This window comes from Mycteria americana, chromosome 4 (assembly GCF_035582795.1).
Source record: "Mycteria americana isolate JAX WOST 10 ecotype Jacksonville Zoo and Gardens chromosome 4, USCA_MyAme_1.0, whole genome shotgun sequence".
Classification (NCBI taxonomy): Eukaryota; Metazoa; Chordata; class Aves; order Ciconiiformes; family Ciconiidae; genus Mycteria; species Mycteria americana.
This window is the reverse complement of record NC_134368.1, coordinates 45,232,319-45,248,821: the sequence shown is the minus strand read 5'-3', so window position 1 is coordinate 45,248,821 and position 16,503 is coordinate 45,232,319. Positions and strand designations below refer to the sequence as shown.

At 37.1% G+C, this 16,503-nt stretch overlaps 1 protein-coding gene across 4 annotated transcripts in view; it reads left to right on the top strand.

Annotated features, from left to right (window-relative positions):
• TLL1 (tolloid like 1) overlaps positions 1–16,503 on the top strand; it is a 142,319-nt gene that overhangs the window by 106,080 nt on the left and 19,736 nt on the right. For all 4 annotated transcript variants that reach the window (XM_075500345.1, XM_075500347.1, XM_075500346.1 and 1 more), the window contains 4 exons: positions 5,821–6,016; positions 7,456–7,581; positions 10,566–10,726; positions 13,653–13,833. In XM_075500345.1, coding sequence (XP_075356460.1) covers positions 5,821–6,016; positions 7,456–7,581; positions 10,566–10,726; positions 13,653–13,833 — 664 coding nt within the window. The remainder of the gene's footprint in view (positions 1–5,820; positions 6,017–7,455; positions 7,582–10,565; positions 10,727–13,652; positions 13,834–16,503) is intronic.

Genomic DNA, 16,503 nt, shown 5'->3' with positions numbered 1-16,503 from the left:
TTTTTCATGTTTTCTATGCTATTTGAATTAGAATGTTTAAAGTACTGACAATAGTTGCAGTTTAGCAAATACATAATCCAGTTCAGCAAGGCTGCGTTAATATTCTGTTAAATAGTAGGGATTTTTTATCTTTGCTAAATCTTATTGTTAACAAGAAATGTCTATCTAGAAAGAAACCACTGTGGTTTTTGGCTTCTGTTTTGAGAAGAAAGAAAAAAAAAAAAGGCTGCTTAAATTCAGTTTACAAACCTATATTTAGAGAGGGAAGAAAAAAGCCATGGTGAGTCACACTTGTGTGTCTTTAGTGTACATCTCTCTGTGTATAACGTTGCTAAACAGTGGTAAACTATTGTATAACAAAGAAAAATACTATTTCATACGTCTTTTTTATGCATACATGATACACTGGCTTGAAGTTTGTAGATAAATTTAGCAACATACTTTGAGTTCACTTGTTCTATTTGAATATGCTTCAGCAGTAATGACATGAAGAACACTTTTTTAAAATCTAAACTTTTTGGCTTTATGGTGCACATAGATATAAACACAGGTATAGTAAATATAGAGATAATTTCCAACCTGTAATTTTAGTCTTACAGACAGACTTCAGGGGTATGGCACATTTTTGCTATGACTGATGAAAGGTCTGAGCATGAGGTAACAAGGGTTTGGGACTTTATCAGCAATTATGAATGTAAACAATGGAAATTTTAATAATTTCACAGATTCTACTTCATTTTCCCTTTTTTGTATCCTGAATTAATGTTTGGTCTAGTGCAGACAAGATCAGCTCTCCCTGCCCAAAGAGTTTTTCAAATGCCATTCAGACTGCACGGCCTGGCTCAAGATTACTTAACATAGTATGTCAGTGTCTCTCTTTAAGCACTGTTGAAAATGAACAATGTTTTCAGTAACTTTATATAATTTACTGACTAGATATGGAGCTTTCCTAGTCTGCCACTGGTGCTCAGTATTTTTTAGTGTGATCCCAAGAGAAATGGCACTATGCCTCTGCATAAGAGACTTGCCACAGTGTTGGATCTCCACGCAGATGCTCAGCGTTGGTCTACATGCACAGTAGATTACCACTTGAACTGACCCCAGTTTGATATCACCGCTGGGAGAATCAAACTTCCATCTCTTCTTATCTTTCAGGACCTTTTTCTAATCGCCAAATTATGGACTATTTGCAGGTGTGAAGATGGCGTGTTCACACCTCACCATATAGAAAATAATTGGAAGCAAAGCACCAGCAAATGAGAGCACAGTTTAGTAGGCTAGTGGTTAAGGCTGTAAGAAGAAATGTCCATTTTTTTCCCCCAGACTATTTACTATTATGGCACTCTCTAGAGTTGAAACATGTGGACTGACACCTCATAAGAAGAAAGAGGAAATTGAGCAGAAGTATAGTTGAGTGGTAGTCTCAAGTTAGTGCCTCTGCTAGATGTGTTTTGAAAGAAAAAAAATTCCAACAGTAGGGACTTGAAAGGTACATACTTTTCCAGGGAGAATCTGAGCTGTGATTCCAGAGTGGCAAGATGCCCTTGAGCACCAAATGAGGTGCCCCAGAAAGGCACAAGACTTCTGTTATATCTGTCTTCGCAGCGTTTCTTACTGGCTCGTCCACAGGGCTCCCCGCTGAGAGTGAGAGTTGCTTTGGAAACTGCTCTGAAGTGCCTTGCCTAGGCATTCACCGTTGGGTCTGATTTCCATTTCAGGTCCAAGCGCCTGAACGTAGGTGTTCTGTTTTTTGGTACTAAGTCCCTCTCTGGACTGAATCCTTGGTGCGCTGCCCAGTAAAACAAAAAGTTGTTTAAAAATCACCGTTCTTCGTGCCAGCTGAGATCAAAAAAAGTAAATGTCAGGCCAAAGAGTTATTGCAGTGTGTTTGTGAGAAAATTACTTCTCTGTCCTTTGAAAGGTACAGTTAAGTAAGAGGAATTCTCATTATCCATATGTAATGCTAGAAAAAATAACTGTATAAATAACCTTCACTCTGTAATGAAAGCACTAGGGAAGCTGAGAATTTCAAGCTGTATCAATGAGTCATCTTGTTTTGCCTGCTGTGGGCACCGCATTTTCCACTGAGTGTGGGATTACCCTTTCTTATTTGGCTGCCTGATGGGCAGCTACACTTTCCAGTATCTAGATGACAGCAGAGGTGTTGGGACTGGTAACTCCATATTTTTGCTTCGTTGTTATAGTCACCTTTATTATTATATTGTTCTCTGAAAATTAGCAGTTGTATTTTTTTTTTTTTTTTTAAAGACCTTTTGTGGGCACGCAGTCTCACCAGCTAAGGCAATCCAGAGGGTTTGTAGAGCTGAGCCATATTAATCTTCCTCATCTGAGTGGCCCTGTTAGTCTTTGTGCAGACAGCGTTCATTTAAATTATTTTTACATAAGTCAGAGAATAAAATTTATCTGATCTTCTGATTCCACTAGGCACATATCCCACCTTTTATGACTAAAGTCTATGACCTGAGTCAGATGTGTTTACTGGAATTTGACTCTATCAACAAATAAATTAACAATGACAAAAAGTAATTGGAAGATTTCTCCTGAAATATGATTGCTCCCGGATTTGCTCTTCAAATCCTGTTCTCTCTTTCTTTTTTTTTTTTTTTTTTTTTTAAATAAATATATATATATTTTCTGTTGGGAGAGTGCTACAAAACAAAGGTAGTCTGGAATTATTAACCAAATATATTTTAGTCTAAAGTCATTGTTTTTTTTCAAAGATGAAACTATGTACAAGGAGTTTTCTTTTCTTTTGAGAATGGATGTTGAGAACGTCTCTGGCTTTCCATTTCACCAGATTTCTTAGTGTTTTCCTGTGGTTATGTGCCTGTCTTAGGGTTTTTTCTGGCATTTTCTCAGCTTAGCTCTCCAATGCCATTCAAATTCTGGGTTTCCTCCAAGGCCTTCAGGAGCCGATGGTATCTTTCATTCTCCTATAAGCAGTGCATTTTTCTGTAAAACATGTTTATTTATGCTTTTTTGCATTTGCTAACATTTTGCATATTTCTTTTCATGCACATGTAATATCAATCTTGTGAAATTTTAATGCTGTAGTAAATAAGGTTTACAGGATCAGTCCAGTTACAACTAAACTCACTGGGAGTTCTTTCATTAACTTAAGGAGATTTTCTACCCTTGTAGTAGGAAGAATAAGAGACCACTGCAAGTGTAATAGATCTTTGTATGGCAGCATTGCCAGATGACAGTACCATGACATCTCAAAACCTGAGGTACAGATAAGCAAAGCACATTTTATACTAGTTCTTTTTCATTGGTTACCAAGTACCTTAACGCCAGTTATCATTTCTCAAAAACACAATACTTATCTGTTAGTTTATATATAGGTGTAATGATTTAATCCCTTAATGTAATAATATTGATAATAATAATGGCATCACTTGCAGTAGTATTACACTAAAAATAAATTCATAAGGTAGAATGGCCACCTTTCAAATTGTTTTATTAAAAAATCAATAGCACTTTGTAAGTTGGTTCATTTTTATAGTCTTAGGAAGTTTAGCAACTTACCGCTATACAAAAAGTATTTTTAGCTGTTGTCTTCTGCCAAAAATAGAGTGATTCTCAGAAAAGAAACTAACCGTTCACCTCAATGGGAATTTGGTACATGTAACTTGGAGCTGCACTTGGCCTGTGAAAAATCATAATTTCCATATTGCCCCATAGAACATGGAAACATGGAAAAAACAGATGTTAATTAAAAGTCTTGAGTAGTGAAATGACCACAGATGTGTGGGGAAAATACACAATTCCTACATTGATATTAGTGGGCTTTGGACCAGGTCACTTCTTTCTACATCAGAATGCAATATGATTTTTACTGAGATAACAAGGCAGACTGTTTCAAATTGAAATATGATGTCATGTGTTTAAACTTTATTATTTCGATCAAAGAAAATTTGGAATTGGTATTACAGTCAAAAACTTATCAGTGCTCAGGTAGACACATGCCTGACTGCATTAGTTGCGAACATATAATTGCATTGGAGTCAGCAATACGTGGTTGCATCCCAGATCTTCATGACTTTTCTCACTCATTTCCCAAACTCTGGCCCAAAGCAATTCCTGAGCAAACAGCTAAGCAATTACAGTAAATGGCAATATGGATTGTGCCAGAGAAGTGAGTGGGAGAAAATTACGTATGTAAATGCTTGAAGAATTGGAAAGTTGGAAAGAATACAGACAAATTTTGTGTGTAAGTGCCATATTTTGATGCCGTTAAAACGAAATAAAAATCAAACAGCCCCTTCCCCCAGTTTTTCCTCTTACATAAAAGAAGCAGAAATCCTAATGTGCTAAATGAAAGCTCCTTAGTCTGTGGTGGTTACTGGGCTTAGTGTTGGTCATAATGCACAATTAGAGCAGAGCACTAGCAGCCACTTGTACTAACTGTGCAGCTTACATGCAAGAAAAATGCTGATCGGAGATAAAATGTGGAGCTTTCTGGATTTGGTTTGGTTTTGTCATCTTTGTTATTTTAACAGAATTTGGATGTGCTGAATTAAATTTGAGGCTTCTCCAACCCCTTCTCCCTGACTGTGGTCCTGCCCCCACCCCCCCATCCCTAAACCTACCTCACGATTCAGCCACTTAGTTGAACAATAGCTTTCTTGGAGGAATTATTTTTGAATGCTTGGATTTAGTTAATTCTTTTATAACTAAGATGCTATGTTACTTGAGTAACGTGAAGTAATGCTGCAGTAAAATGACCCAGATCAAGAGGGTTTTTAATTCTGCTGGGAAAGATACTCTCTCAATAAAGACAGGCATCATAAATTATCTACGCTCTGGATAGGATCATATTTGGGCTGCTACTGCTTTCTTCTTTGGTGCAATTCCCACTTTGACTGACTCTGCAAATACTATTATGTAAAGTGCACAAGGCTTGATACCCAAGTGGAAATGCACGCATTTCCATTCACGTATTAGTCTATGTTTGGATGTCGTCTGGCAGGACATTTAAATGAGAGGGACATTTTCAGTTGTTCTGGTTTCAGTAGATTTCTCCATCAGTATGGCAAAGGTTTACTCATTGACCCAGAAAGTTAAAAGGAGACACCTGAAATCAGGAATTGTGCAACAGACACATCAGCTGCAGAAAAATAATGATGACATTTTTTTTGTCATCTGTTCTATTGGCTACTTAAGAGCTGATAATCTTAGAAATGTGTTTGGATCCAATTCTACAGATGCCCCAAACTCTTGTACTCGCTGTAATTACTCGCTGTAATTTTTTATAGTTACCCTGCAACATCAGTGGGTAGTGACAAATGCAAAATTTTGCACTGTCTTGAGGGTAAAGGAAGAAAATAAAAAACTGATCATCACCTGAAACAGCACAGGTTGATGATGTGTAAAAATCGTATTCATAATAATCAAAATTGAGCTTTTTCATATTTCAAAACCAATTAATATTTCTGACCTGTTTAGTTGTTGAACCATTAATCTTGTCTACTTGAGTGTACACGAGAAGAGGACTTTACTTGGGCTCAGAGTAGGAATTTGACAGAATTTTAGGAAGCTTCGAGGTGAGCATGTCTCAGTTACTTTTTTCCAGTTAGACTGTTGTGTCCTGTGTAACACCTCAACAGTTTTTTCTTGTAGAAAACAAGTGTAGTTAAAAACGGTCCAGTGGTGCTTGTTCATATTCCTGATGTTTGAACCCTGAACAGAGAACCCCAACCTTAACTTTGAAAAATTTCTATTCTGTTTATTATCTGATTGGTATTTGCTATTTATGGTCAAGTTCAAATGGGTCACTTTAAACATAATTTTTTACAGATTGAAAGACATGATAACTGTGCATATGACTACTTGGAAATTCGAGATGGAACGAATGAGAACAGTCCTTTAATTGGTCACTTTTGTGGCTATGACAAGCCTGAAGACATTAGATCTACCTCTAATACCCTGTGGATGAAGTTTGTTTCTGATGGAACCGTTAACAAAGCAGGGTTTGCAGCTAACTTCTTTAAAGGTAAATGTTAAAGCATCTTTTGGGAGCTGTGAACTGCTTATCACTTGTTTTTGTACTAGAAAAATTATGACACAATATTAAAAATATTTCTCAACCTATTTTTACTAATATCAGTTCTGTACTGTCTCCAGCATATTTTTTACCTGGGCATATGATTTTGTCAAAACAAAACAGTAGAGGTATTTGAATCTCCTTGTAAAATATGTCCGAAGAACGAAGGAACATATTCAGTGCAGCTTACTCTCTTCAGGTTCAAATTATCAACTTAGTTTTGAAATGCCTTTGAAACGTATCTAATCTTGTAAAAAATGGCTTTTTTAAGATTGTGCTATCAAATACAAAGTTAAATAGTATAATCACAAGTGGGTCTTTTCTGTTAAGGTTTTTTTCATTTGTCTAAATGTTGTGGTTTTTCTAATCTGTTTGCTGCATTAGGCTGCTTTATCAATTTATTACTTTCTGTGAGGAAGAAAAAAAAAAACAAAAACAAAACAGCTGAGAAATCGTAGTGACCGATGGCCTCACAGTCTTCCTCCAGTTTTGGGGTGTGTGTGTGTGTGTGTGATACAGCTGTAGCTATACCTGCAGCATTTGGTGCATGGGGAGTGTGTAATTCCTACCCTGTGCTGCCCATGCACAGTGAAAGCCACTAGCAGTGGTGTGGTCATGGGGACACCCGAAATACAGGTCACGCCACCAGGAGAACCTTTTTGCTCTTTTGAAAAGCCACAAGCTGGGGCTTTTCTCACCCTAACTGTTAGTTTTCACTGTAGACAATTATAACCTTGAAGGCTGTAGACATGAGAGTGGGAGCTCTGTTTTATTCCTAACAAATTACTTGTCCTGGTGTAAAGAAACAATATTTGAACATCTGAGGAATATTTTAACAACGAATCTCATGGGTATACTTCAGAGCTAGTAGAGATAATACATTATTCCTTTCCCTCCCCCATCCCTGATGCATCTTGTTCCCTTTAATATCAGTAGAATGAAAACCTGGGATTTGAGGATTCTGTTAATCTGTTTTTGAGTATGTATTTGGGATAATGTACAAATTGATTCTGTGGGAGATAAAGTGCCCTTCAAGTGACCCTGCTGTGGATTTTCAATCTTTCTTTCAATACTTTATACAACCTTTAGATTACAGCTGCCTGAATTATTGTATGCTGCCCACAAAGTGCTTATAAATTAGGTCTGCAGCTGTCAGTAGGTATTGTTGTAAAAAAAACCTACCCAAACCCCACAAAGGACAAATTTTCATTTTCTCCGTTGCAGGTCTCCTTAGCGTTTGAAAATCCTCTAGTCAGCAACCACAGTATGTTATATAGTGCACCTTATAATGGCATGCATACAGCTTTCTGGGTTAATATTGATCCAGCAATTACAGCTGTGGGAGGTAATTATTTAACACATTTTTGCATTCTTCCCTGTCTTGGCAGAGGAAGATGAATGTGCCAAACCTGACAATGGTGGCTGTGAGCAGCGCTGTGTAAATACTCTGGGCAGTTACCAGTGCGCCTGTGATCCTGGCTATGAACTTGGTCCTGACAAAAAGAGTTGTGAAGGTACAGTGCGTTGCTGTGTTATGGGCTCTTAAAGCTCACAGAGTGCTATCGCTTGAATGAAATGCTACAGCTTTCATATTCTCTGTCCTAGCAGTGTGATATCTGTGGAACCCAACCTGGGAAACCAGTGCTCCCTTCTAAGTAGTGGTGCCACACTAACATCTGTTCGCAGCAGGCATCTTCATCCAATGTCTGTCAGTAATTTAGCTTTACAGGTTTTGCTGTTAGTCGATCACGAATGATGTAAAGCAGGACTTCGTACCTTCCCAAACCACTTATTACGTTATTCATACTCATTTAAGCAAAGTCTCCCACCACACATAAGGAGACAATTATCAGCAAAGCAATGTGCCTCTGTCTCCGAATCGGCGTATTTAACAATCCCTATGACCACCTCTGACTGGGGTGCGACTGGAAAGCTGGCAGGTTTGAAGAGCAGGATCCTTTATTCTAGCTCAAAGCTCAGAGAAATCCTCCCCACTCCCAGTCAGATTGTGGACTTTTTTTTCTGGAAACAAATTCTACTTTTCAGGGTGAGCAAAGCATGTTCAAATAATCATTTGGAGAAATAAAAACCTGATAAGCGGAAGTCTGTGTAAACATAAGATTGGACTGAGACAAGCTTTTGCATTCTATACATATTTCATATCAAAGGAAAGAAACAAAAGCTCTTGATCATTACGCACCAATTATTGTTTGATTTTTATTCATAAACACCAATAAATTCAGGGATAGCGCAAATTATTCTTATCTCAGTTCATCTGTTTGTTTGAATAGTGAATGGAGTTTGAAAATTGGAGTGCTCAGAGTTATCGTTTTCTTCTGGTGCAATTCACTGGTTTCTCTTTTTTCCAGTTTCCTGCCTTTAATTTATGACTTGTCACAACTTGGGGTAGTTTTGCTTAGTTTCTTTGCACTTTTTGTTCTTTTGCTTTTGGTTCTGTGGGGTTGGGTTTTTTTGTTTGTTTGGGGGGTGTGTGTGTTTCTGTGAGGTGGTGGTAGTCCTAGACTACAAGCATGTTAGATTGTGGCTCTCATCAAGCTGGTTGTTTTTTTACTTGTTCCTCCCCCCCCAACTTTAATAGTGAACACATTGGAAAACCAATTAATTTAGATGCCTGCATATTAAGCAGTATGCAGAAAGTAAGGTTAATCTAAGGGGGGCCATGAAGACAGAGGTTTGATCTCTGGGCCTTTGATCATCAGCCCAAATTTATGTAAGGAATTTGGTTTAGTCTGCCTGCTGACCTGAGTCAGAATATTAGGGAATGTTACCATTAGTCTTTCAGAAAACTCTTCCCTCTGCCTCCAAAAAATAAAGAAGGAATACCTGCCCAGCACCCAAACAGAAAAACAAGTCTGGCAAAAGGAGAAGTCACTCAAAGTAGTGCCGTGCAGTGCAGAGCAAAAACCCTGAGCTATCCCTAAGAGCGTATATGCATTTGTTCCACATGACATAGCACTCGCGGTATGTAGATACTACTTGGGACTGCCGAATTAAAATCACTGTGTAGTCACAGTGAGCATTACAACCTAGTTATAGTTTGGGAATTTGAGGGCTGACCTAGCTGTATTAATTTGCACATGATGCCAGAGTAGAAGCCTCTAACTCAGAAACTCTGCCCAATGCTTCACTGCAGTGTTGACATGCACAGAAAATTGCTTCATGGTCATCTAATCCAAATCTCCCCCGCTGGCAGCATATTAGAAAGCTTTAAGATTTTTTTTCAGTATTTCCACATTTCCCACCATTGCCTCAAGGAACAACGGAGTGACACTGAAAAGCAGAAATTGAAAACTAACTGTCCTGACCCAGACTGGATCATTTGGGGGTACAGCTTGTGTCATCTGAGTGCAGTTTCTAAACCTGTGCCTGGTCTTTTTTCACACATTGAGGTGTGACCCAGGGTCTTAGTCCCCCGACCCAGGTCAGATTGCCTTTACATGTATACCAAGAAGTCTTCTGCATGGAAAGCCAGGTGCCAGGAGGAAGACTGGTATGTGTCTGGGTTGGCCAAATGAGCCCTGACTCAGAAACTGGAGAGCTCTCCCAGGTGTGTTAGATGAAGTAGATGTAGCGTGTGAGACCATCAGCTAGACAGGAATAGCCAGTTTTTAAAGCATTCAGCGTTGGCACAGAGCAGTTGGAAGAAGGTGGAGCTTCCCCCCTACAGCTCTTTAGAAAGAGATTTGTGATTTCCAGGGCTGTCACAGTGCTGTAATGGTATCAATGCAGCAGAGTGTGATCGAGAACCCCTAAAAATCCCATTACTTTCCTTTAAAAAAAACAAAAAACAAACACCACAGATGGAAGAGATTAATGTGCTCATCCTTTGCTATCTGAACTGTATTCACAAACATAGTACGGTATTGTTCTGTTGTATGGAGGTGACTATTCGGCATATATTTGGAAATAATAGGTGTTTTCTCTATTACTTGAACACCCATACTTCAGCCAAAGTAATTGTGACTGAAGAATACGTGACTGCTATTCCAAAGAAGTGACCCTATCTAGTAGGTGATGGGAGGTATATACAGCTATATGAGCTGAGACAGGTAGGGCTGATTCTGGATCAATAGTCAGGGAGAGAAGCTGGGGAAATGCGAAGCGCATCTTAAGTAGTCCAACTGTCAGAAGAGGGGTGGTCAAGGCCCTGGGGAGGGCGGTGAGGTCAGAGGACTTGCATGGGAAAGGCTGTGAGAGAATAACCAGAGTCTCTGGAGGGAAGGGAAAAGAATGAATATGATAACGCCTTGTGCACTCCTGAAACTTATCTCTGTCCGCAAACCTGCAAGCTGTTCAAGATAGGGGCTGTCTCTTTCTCTTTGTTTGCACCAAGCATGATAAAACAAGATTCTGATTAGTCTGTCTGGGCATTACAGCAGTATAAGTAAAGAGAGGACTGAATCTTCTCAGTGTGCTTCTGTTTATAGTAAAACACAGTTTCAGTCAAGAAACGATGCTCTCCCTTTTAATTTTACAGCTGCTTGCGGAGGACTCCTGACAAAGCTAAATGGGACTATAACCACACCAGGGTGGCCCAAAGAGTATCCTCCAAACAAAAACTGTGTGTGGCAGGTGGTTGCCCCGACGCAATACCGAATTTCAATGAAGTTTGAGTTTTTTGAGTTAGAAGGGAATGAAGTAAGTAACCGTGAACAAAGAGCTGCACAGTCTGTTACACACTAAACAGTTTCACGAGCGTTCAAAAGTAGATATTGTCTTATAAACCTCTTGCTGACTGTTCATATGCTGACAATAACCATAGATATTCCTGTTTTCGTTTTGGGACTGTTTCTGGTTTCTTTCAAAACAAACATGGAGGCAATAGCTCTCTTTTGCATATCATCTAAACGTATATGCATTACAAGAAATTTAAAAGAAATGTTCTCTGCTGAGTCTCAGCTGACTTTTTTTTTATCAACAAAGTAAAACAGAGCAAATGGCTGAGGCATATTGGAAAGAATTCAAGAGAAGAAAATCTGGAGAAACCAAATCATCTTTACAGACTATGACTACAAAAACCACACATGAGCTGTGGTTAGCGATGGAGCGAGGGAGCATTCAAATCACTTACAAGTATCTCATGGGGGGAATATTTTAAAAGGGGCAGTACCAGAAAGGAGACACAAGAGAACAGCGGCAGCGTTCGAGCTGGGCAGTCCCCGGAGCCGTGGGGGATCTCGTCCCCAGGTGGGGGAGAGGGGCAGGGCAGAGCCCTCCGTGTGGGAAGGGCTGCTCCCTATAGCTTTAAACAAAGTGGTGGGGGTTGCAGTGGTTTTTGGGTGCGAGTCAGTAAAACAGGGGCTTCAACATCAACTTTTCAGCCTCTGTTCTGCTTCCTAGGCACTGCTCTGTCATACCATTGAGTTCCCTTGCCGTGCTCTAGCCATAATATGCTGTAGCCATCGAGTTTATCTGGATATTCTTCACGTGGTGTTAGGAACCCAAAGCCCAGGATATTATTTCTGACTAAACAAATTTGTAGCAACATATTGGATAGGAGGATGTGCCACGTTTTTTGGCAAAAACTGGAGTTTAATCTATAACTAAGAAGCAACCCAGCCATAGCTTCTCCAAAATATCTCAAAATTATTTGCAGAGGCAGCACTGTGAGATTTTTATTATTATTTTTTTAAATAATTTGGGGTGGGTTCTAAAGTCCATGAAATTCCAGCTTTGAATGATTTATATGTTACACTCATGTCCTGTTATCATTATTACAAGAACTGCAAAAGGTATAATAAAAACTTGCAAATCCCAAAGAGTTAAAATTTAATTACCATTTGAACAAACCATAAAACATTTTTCCTGCACTTTCTTGGTACTCAAGCCAGATTTGCAAGGAAGACACCTGAGGTGTAATGAAGTTAAATCAGTTTTCTAAGGTCATACAAGACACATAACTTAAGCAGATACGAAAAACAGATACATAATGTCTTTCAACATTTAGAACTTTGGTTTGGTCCTCTCCTGTGCTACTAAATCTCAGCTTTATACTATTAAATAGTAGTACTAAGAATGGTACCTGTGAAAATCAGAAGAAACATATAATGTCTGGAACATTCTAATGTATTGTTTGAGTGCAGACACAAAATCTATACATTTAGCAAATGCTCTAAATTTTTTTTTTTTATAGGAGCTCCATTTAGGACCAAGTTTAATATGTCTTTTCCAATATTACAATTTTAATATTTTAGAGTTACATTTAACAATTTTAATTTACATTTAACTTCTAAAATTTTGTAATGTAGTGTAGTATGAAGGAAGTTAGACCTATCTGAAATTACATTTCATTTCTAATCTAAAGCTATGAAACCGTCAAAACTCACCACTGATGATGTATTGCTGAAATTTATTAATGTTGTGAGCTATATTTGAAAATCACATACATTAATATGAATTTATCTTATAATTAATATAAATCAGCATGTGGCAGTAACTCAAGTTTTATGAATCTTTGTGTTCTTTATATTGTATCAAAGTAGTTTCAACTGAATTAGTCACTTTCCAGCTCTGCAACATATGAAAATTGTTCCAGTAACAGTGAAAATTTATGTCTAGAATGTATTATATTAAAAACAATTGGAAATGTTAACAATCATTTAATATTTCATAGGGAGAGAGAACAATAAAGGCCAAAACATCCTTTTCTATAGTTCCCCTCAGCTCCCCTGACATTTCTTTTTTGACTAGAAATTGCGATTTATCAAATACTACTTGGATTTAATGGACAATCTAAGCTCTGTATGAATCCTCCTGGTCACTGTTTTCTCTTAAGCTATTAATTGCAGACGACTGGGACATTTTTGATTAAATGATTGATAGTTGAGCCTAAGAAGCTTAGAAGTTTTTGGGTGGAAGGCTTTAGGTTGACCAAGGGATTATGTATTGAAAGTATTATCATGAGTAGCAGGCCTTGCGTAAGGCTTTTTTATTACATTATTTTACTTTATTTTTAACCTTTTAATGAAAATGACATGCACCAACCTTCCAAATTATAGCTATGCTACTGTTAAAGAAAGATGTTTGGTTTTAATAGTGCTGATTTATATAGTTGTAAATAATTAATATATCTTAAATACATTATAGTAAAAATTTACCTTGTAAGTTTCTAAGTGAAAATTAATATATTTTTTAAAATCTATGAGATGCAAGTGGTAGAAGGTTTGTAGATTCTGGGTACGTGGGCTATAGCACAAAGATAGGTATAATTTTTAGGGTTAATATCTCTAGATTTTAGTCTAATGTCACTGGAATTTTTACTTTATAGATTAAATGGAAATGTTACTAAGCACCTTGAAATTTAGATACTAAACACAGATTAGTATCTATCAAAGTATAGTTTTGAATGTAATGCATAGTATAGCTATGCCTTAAAATATTCTTACACAAAATCAGTGAACATTTGTAAACATTTATGAGTGTTTTCAGAGTCAGGGAGGAGTGAAAAAAGATATTATTAATCTATTATTAAGCAGCATATACCAATCAGAGTTCTTGCATTTGTAAACAACTTCATGCTTGTCTTTTGGTTAACAAAAAAAAAAATTTTTCTTTCTTTTCTCAGGTTTGTAAATACGATTATGTGGAGATTCGTAGTGGCCTTTCTTCTGATTCTAAACTACACGGTAAATTCTGTGGTACAGAAGTGCCTGAAGTTATCACCTCTCAGTACAACAACATGCGAATAGAGTTCAGATCTGACAACACTGTGTCGAAAAAAGGTTTCAAGGCACACTTCTTCTCAGGTATAGAAAATCACTCTTGTGTACCTGTGAGTGCCTCTGAGCATACACTGACTAGGTGGAGTGAATACTCTATTTTGGGATGAAAGTGAGCAGCCTTTTCCCTTATAATTGTCCTGGTAGCTTAGACTGTGTTTTATTTGTATAAGCATAAACCACTCTTCTGTCTTAAAATACTGTTCTGAATTGTAATGTCTGTATATAGTAGAAAATATATGGAATGCATACATATATTTTTAAACAACAGCAGAGGCAAATGAACTTTGTGAGATACAGAGGAAAAAAGGAAATTTACTACGTGTTTTTAAATTTCAATTAGATTTCTTTTATCCCAAGTTTTGGTGTGATTTTTTTCAACTCCCGGTTGTAATGTGATATGAATTACATACAGTGTACAGTTGTGGTTTTTTCACCCGGGTCTCTTAATATAATGCATTAGTTATGAAATTACCACTTTGTGCTACAACATTTGTTTAACATTATGGGTACTTTCTTGCCAAACTTTGCACTTCTTAATGTTTTGCAGAAGAACAGAGTTTAAGACCTTGCTCTTGCAAAAATGTGTGTCTCTTTAGTTATGAGTGTAATTTCACTGAGGCAGATCAGAGCAATGGAAGTTTATATCATCTGAGGATGCGTATCGTTGAACAAAGTTAGACATGAGTGAAGCTGAAGATGTGAGGAAATATTTGCACAACAGTGGTCTCTGCAATTACCCATTGAGACTTGACTATAATAATCTGGCTTTGGCAGGAGATCACCTGGTGTTAGCAGTGGAATTTTGCTTAGTGTTTTTCTTGTGTGTTTACACACACGCATATGCATAGGTACGTTATCTTGTGTAAAACAACACAACAGAACAGTCCCGTATGCCCACCTCCCCAAACTGGAAGTCATCCAGAAGCATTTGTGTTTTGAATTCTGCCCCAAGTTTTTCGGTAGCAGTTAAAAATCTGAATCTGGAGAATCCTGGTAATGTTTTGCATGTAGCAAAATGTATTACCAGGCACTGTTGTTATATTTATTTGCTAAAATATTTTATCAAAGCTGAAATGAAAATGGTATTTCATTGGTTAGGTTTAATAACTGATCACTTAACTATGACCAAGTAATAAGAAACAGTATATTGTATGAGTGATGTGGTTTGGAAAGTGAGGAAAATAACTGTCAAGACAAACAGTTCAGACTTTCAATGTTTTCTCATTATGACTACTTTGATGCTTTTCTTAAGCAATTATGAAAGATGAAAAGAAGTGTTTCATCTCATATAAAGAAATTAACAAACATTTTACCTCCTCTAAAGCATATTGTTTTTTCTAGTAATCACATTTCTCTGGTCATAGTCTTTCAGATCCATCTTTACATACAGTAGCACTTTTTACTTCTAAATTTATATTTTACATTAGCAAGAAGCTTTCAAGGTTTACTCATTATTTGTAGTAAATACGTATATGCACGCAACAGAGCTTCCCCCTAGAAACACTTGCACAACTAATCATTTCATTTTGGCCTAGTAGTGCCAGCAGGAATTGTCACATATTTTGACTTTTTACAAGGATAAGTATTGAAATGTTCCAGTTCTAAAAATGGCCTGCAAATTAAGTTTGTTACGTATTTTCAGGATCTATACAGCTATGCCAGATAAGATTGGCAATGATCGCTTTGTAATTTGTGTAAGCTCTGTAGTTCAGAAGTTGTGTTTTGTGGACATGCTGAACATTTAAACATTTATAGTCACTTAAATTTTTGTTTTCTTTAAAGTGATAGTTCATTTTCACAGATTTATTTCTTTATTTATTTTAGTGATCGTTTAAATGATCTATTAATACTATGAGTGGGTTCTAGGAAGAAACCAGGCCAATGTGTTATATGTTGGGGAAAGATTAGACTATCATTCATGGAGTTCAAAGCATCAGGTGTAAACCTTTAGAACCATTATTTCCCTTGTCTTTTTCAGTTCTGAATTAAATGTTCTTCCCTTCCCCCCCACCCCCAGGTGAAAACAGGTTTTTCCTGGTAATTTAAATAAATATAAGTTTTAAATCATAGAATGCTTTGGATTGGAAGGGACCTTTACAGGTCATCTAGTCCAAACCCCCTGCAAGAGCAGGGACAATGATGCCATTGATCACTAGAATAAATTCATTAGGCAGGGATGAGTCTCAACGAATGTGTTTTTTAATGAATAGAAATGTGTGATGTGCCCTGGATATAGTATATATCTAATCCCCTTCAAAGAAAGATAGTTCGCTATAAACAGTCTTTGAGTCTGTAAGTATATAAATTTACTAAATGCTCTATAATGCATTTCTGCCATAATCTCTTCTCTCATTTCATATGAGTTCAGATACTTTGTATTTTATTTTTATTCTTTCTCAGTTCTCTTCCAGTTGTTATCATTTCTAGCAGATTCTATTATTCTATGTTATCTGGCTTTCCCCTTTTGACAATATTTCCTGATCAAAACAGAAACTTTGTAATGCTTGAGGCAAATCAAACTTCTGAACTTAAAGTGTCTAAAAAGAGGTTGTCATCTCTGAATAATTCACCAGACAGAACTCTCATGGCTGTCAGAAAACACTATAACTTTCTTACGCCTGAATTCCTTAATATGGACATAATATGCTATTGGTCTGTCAATGAAGAATGAACTTAAGACTTTCAAGTATTTTG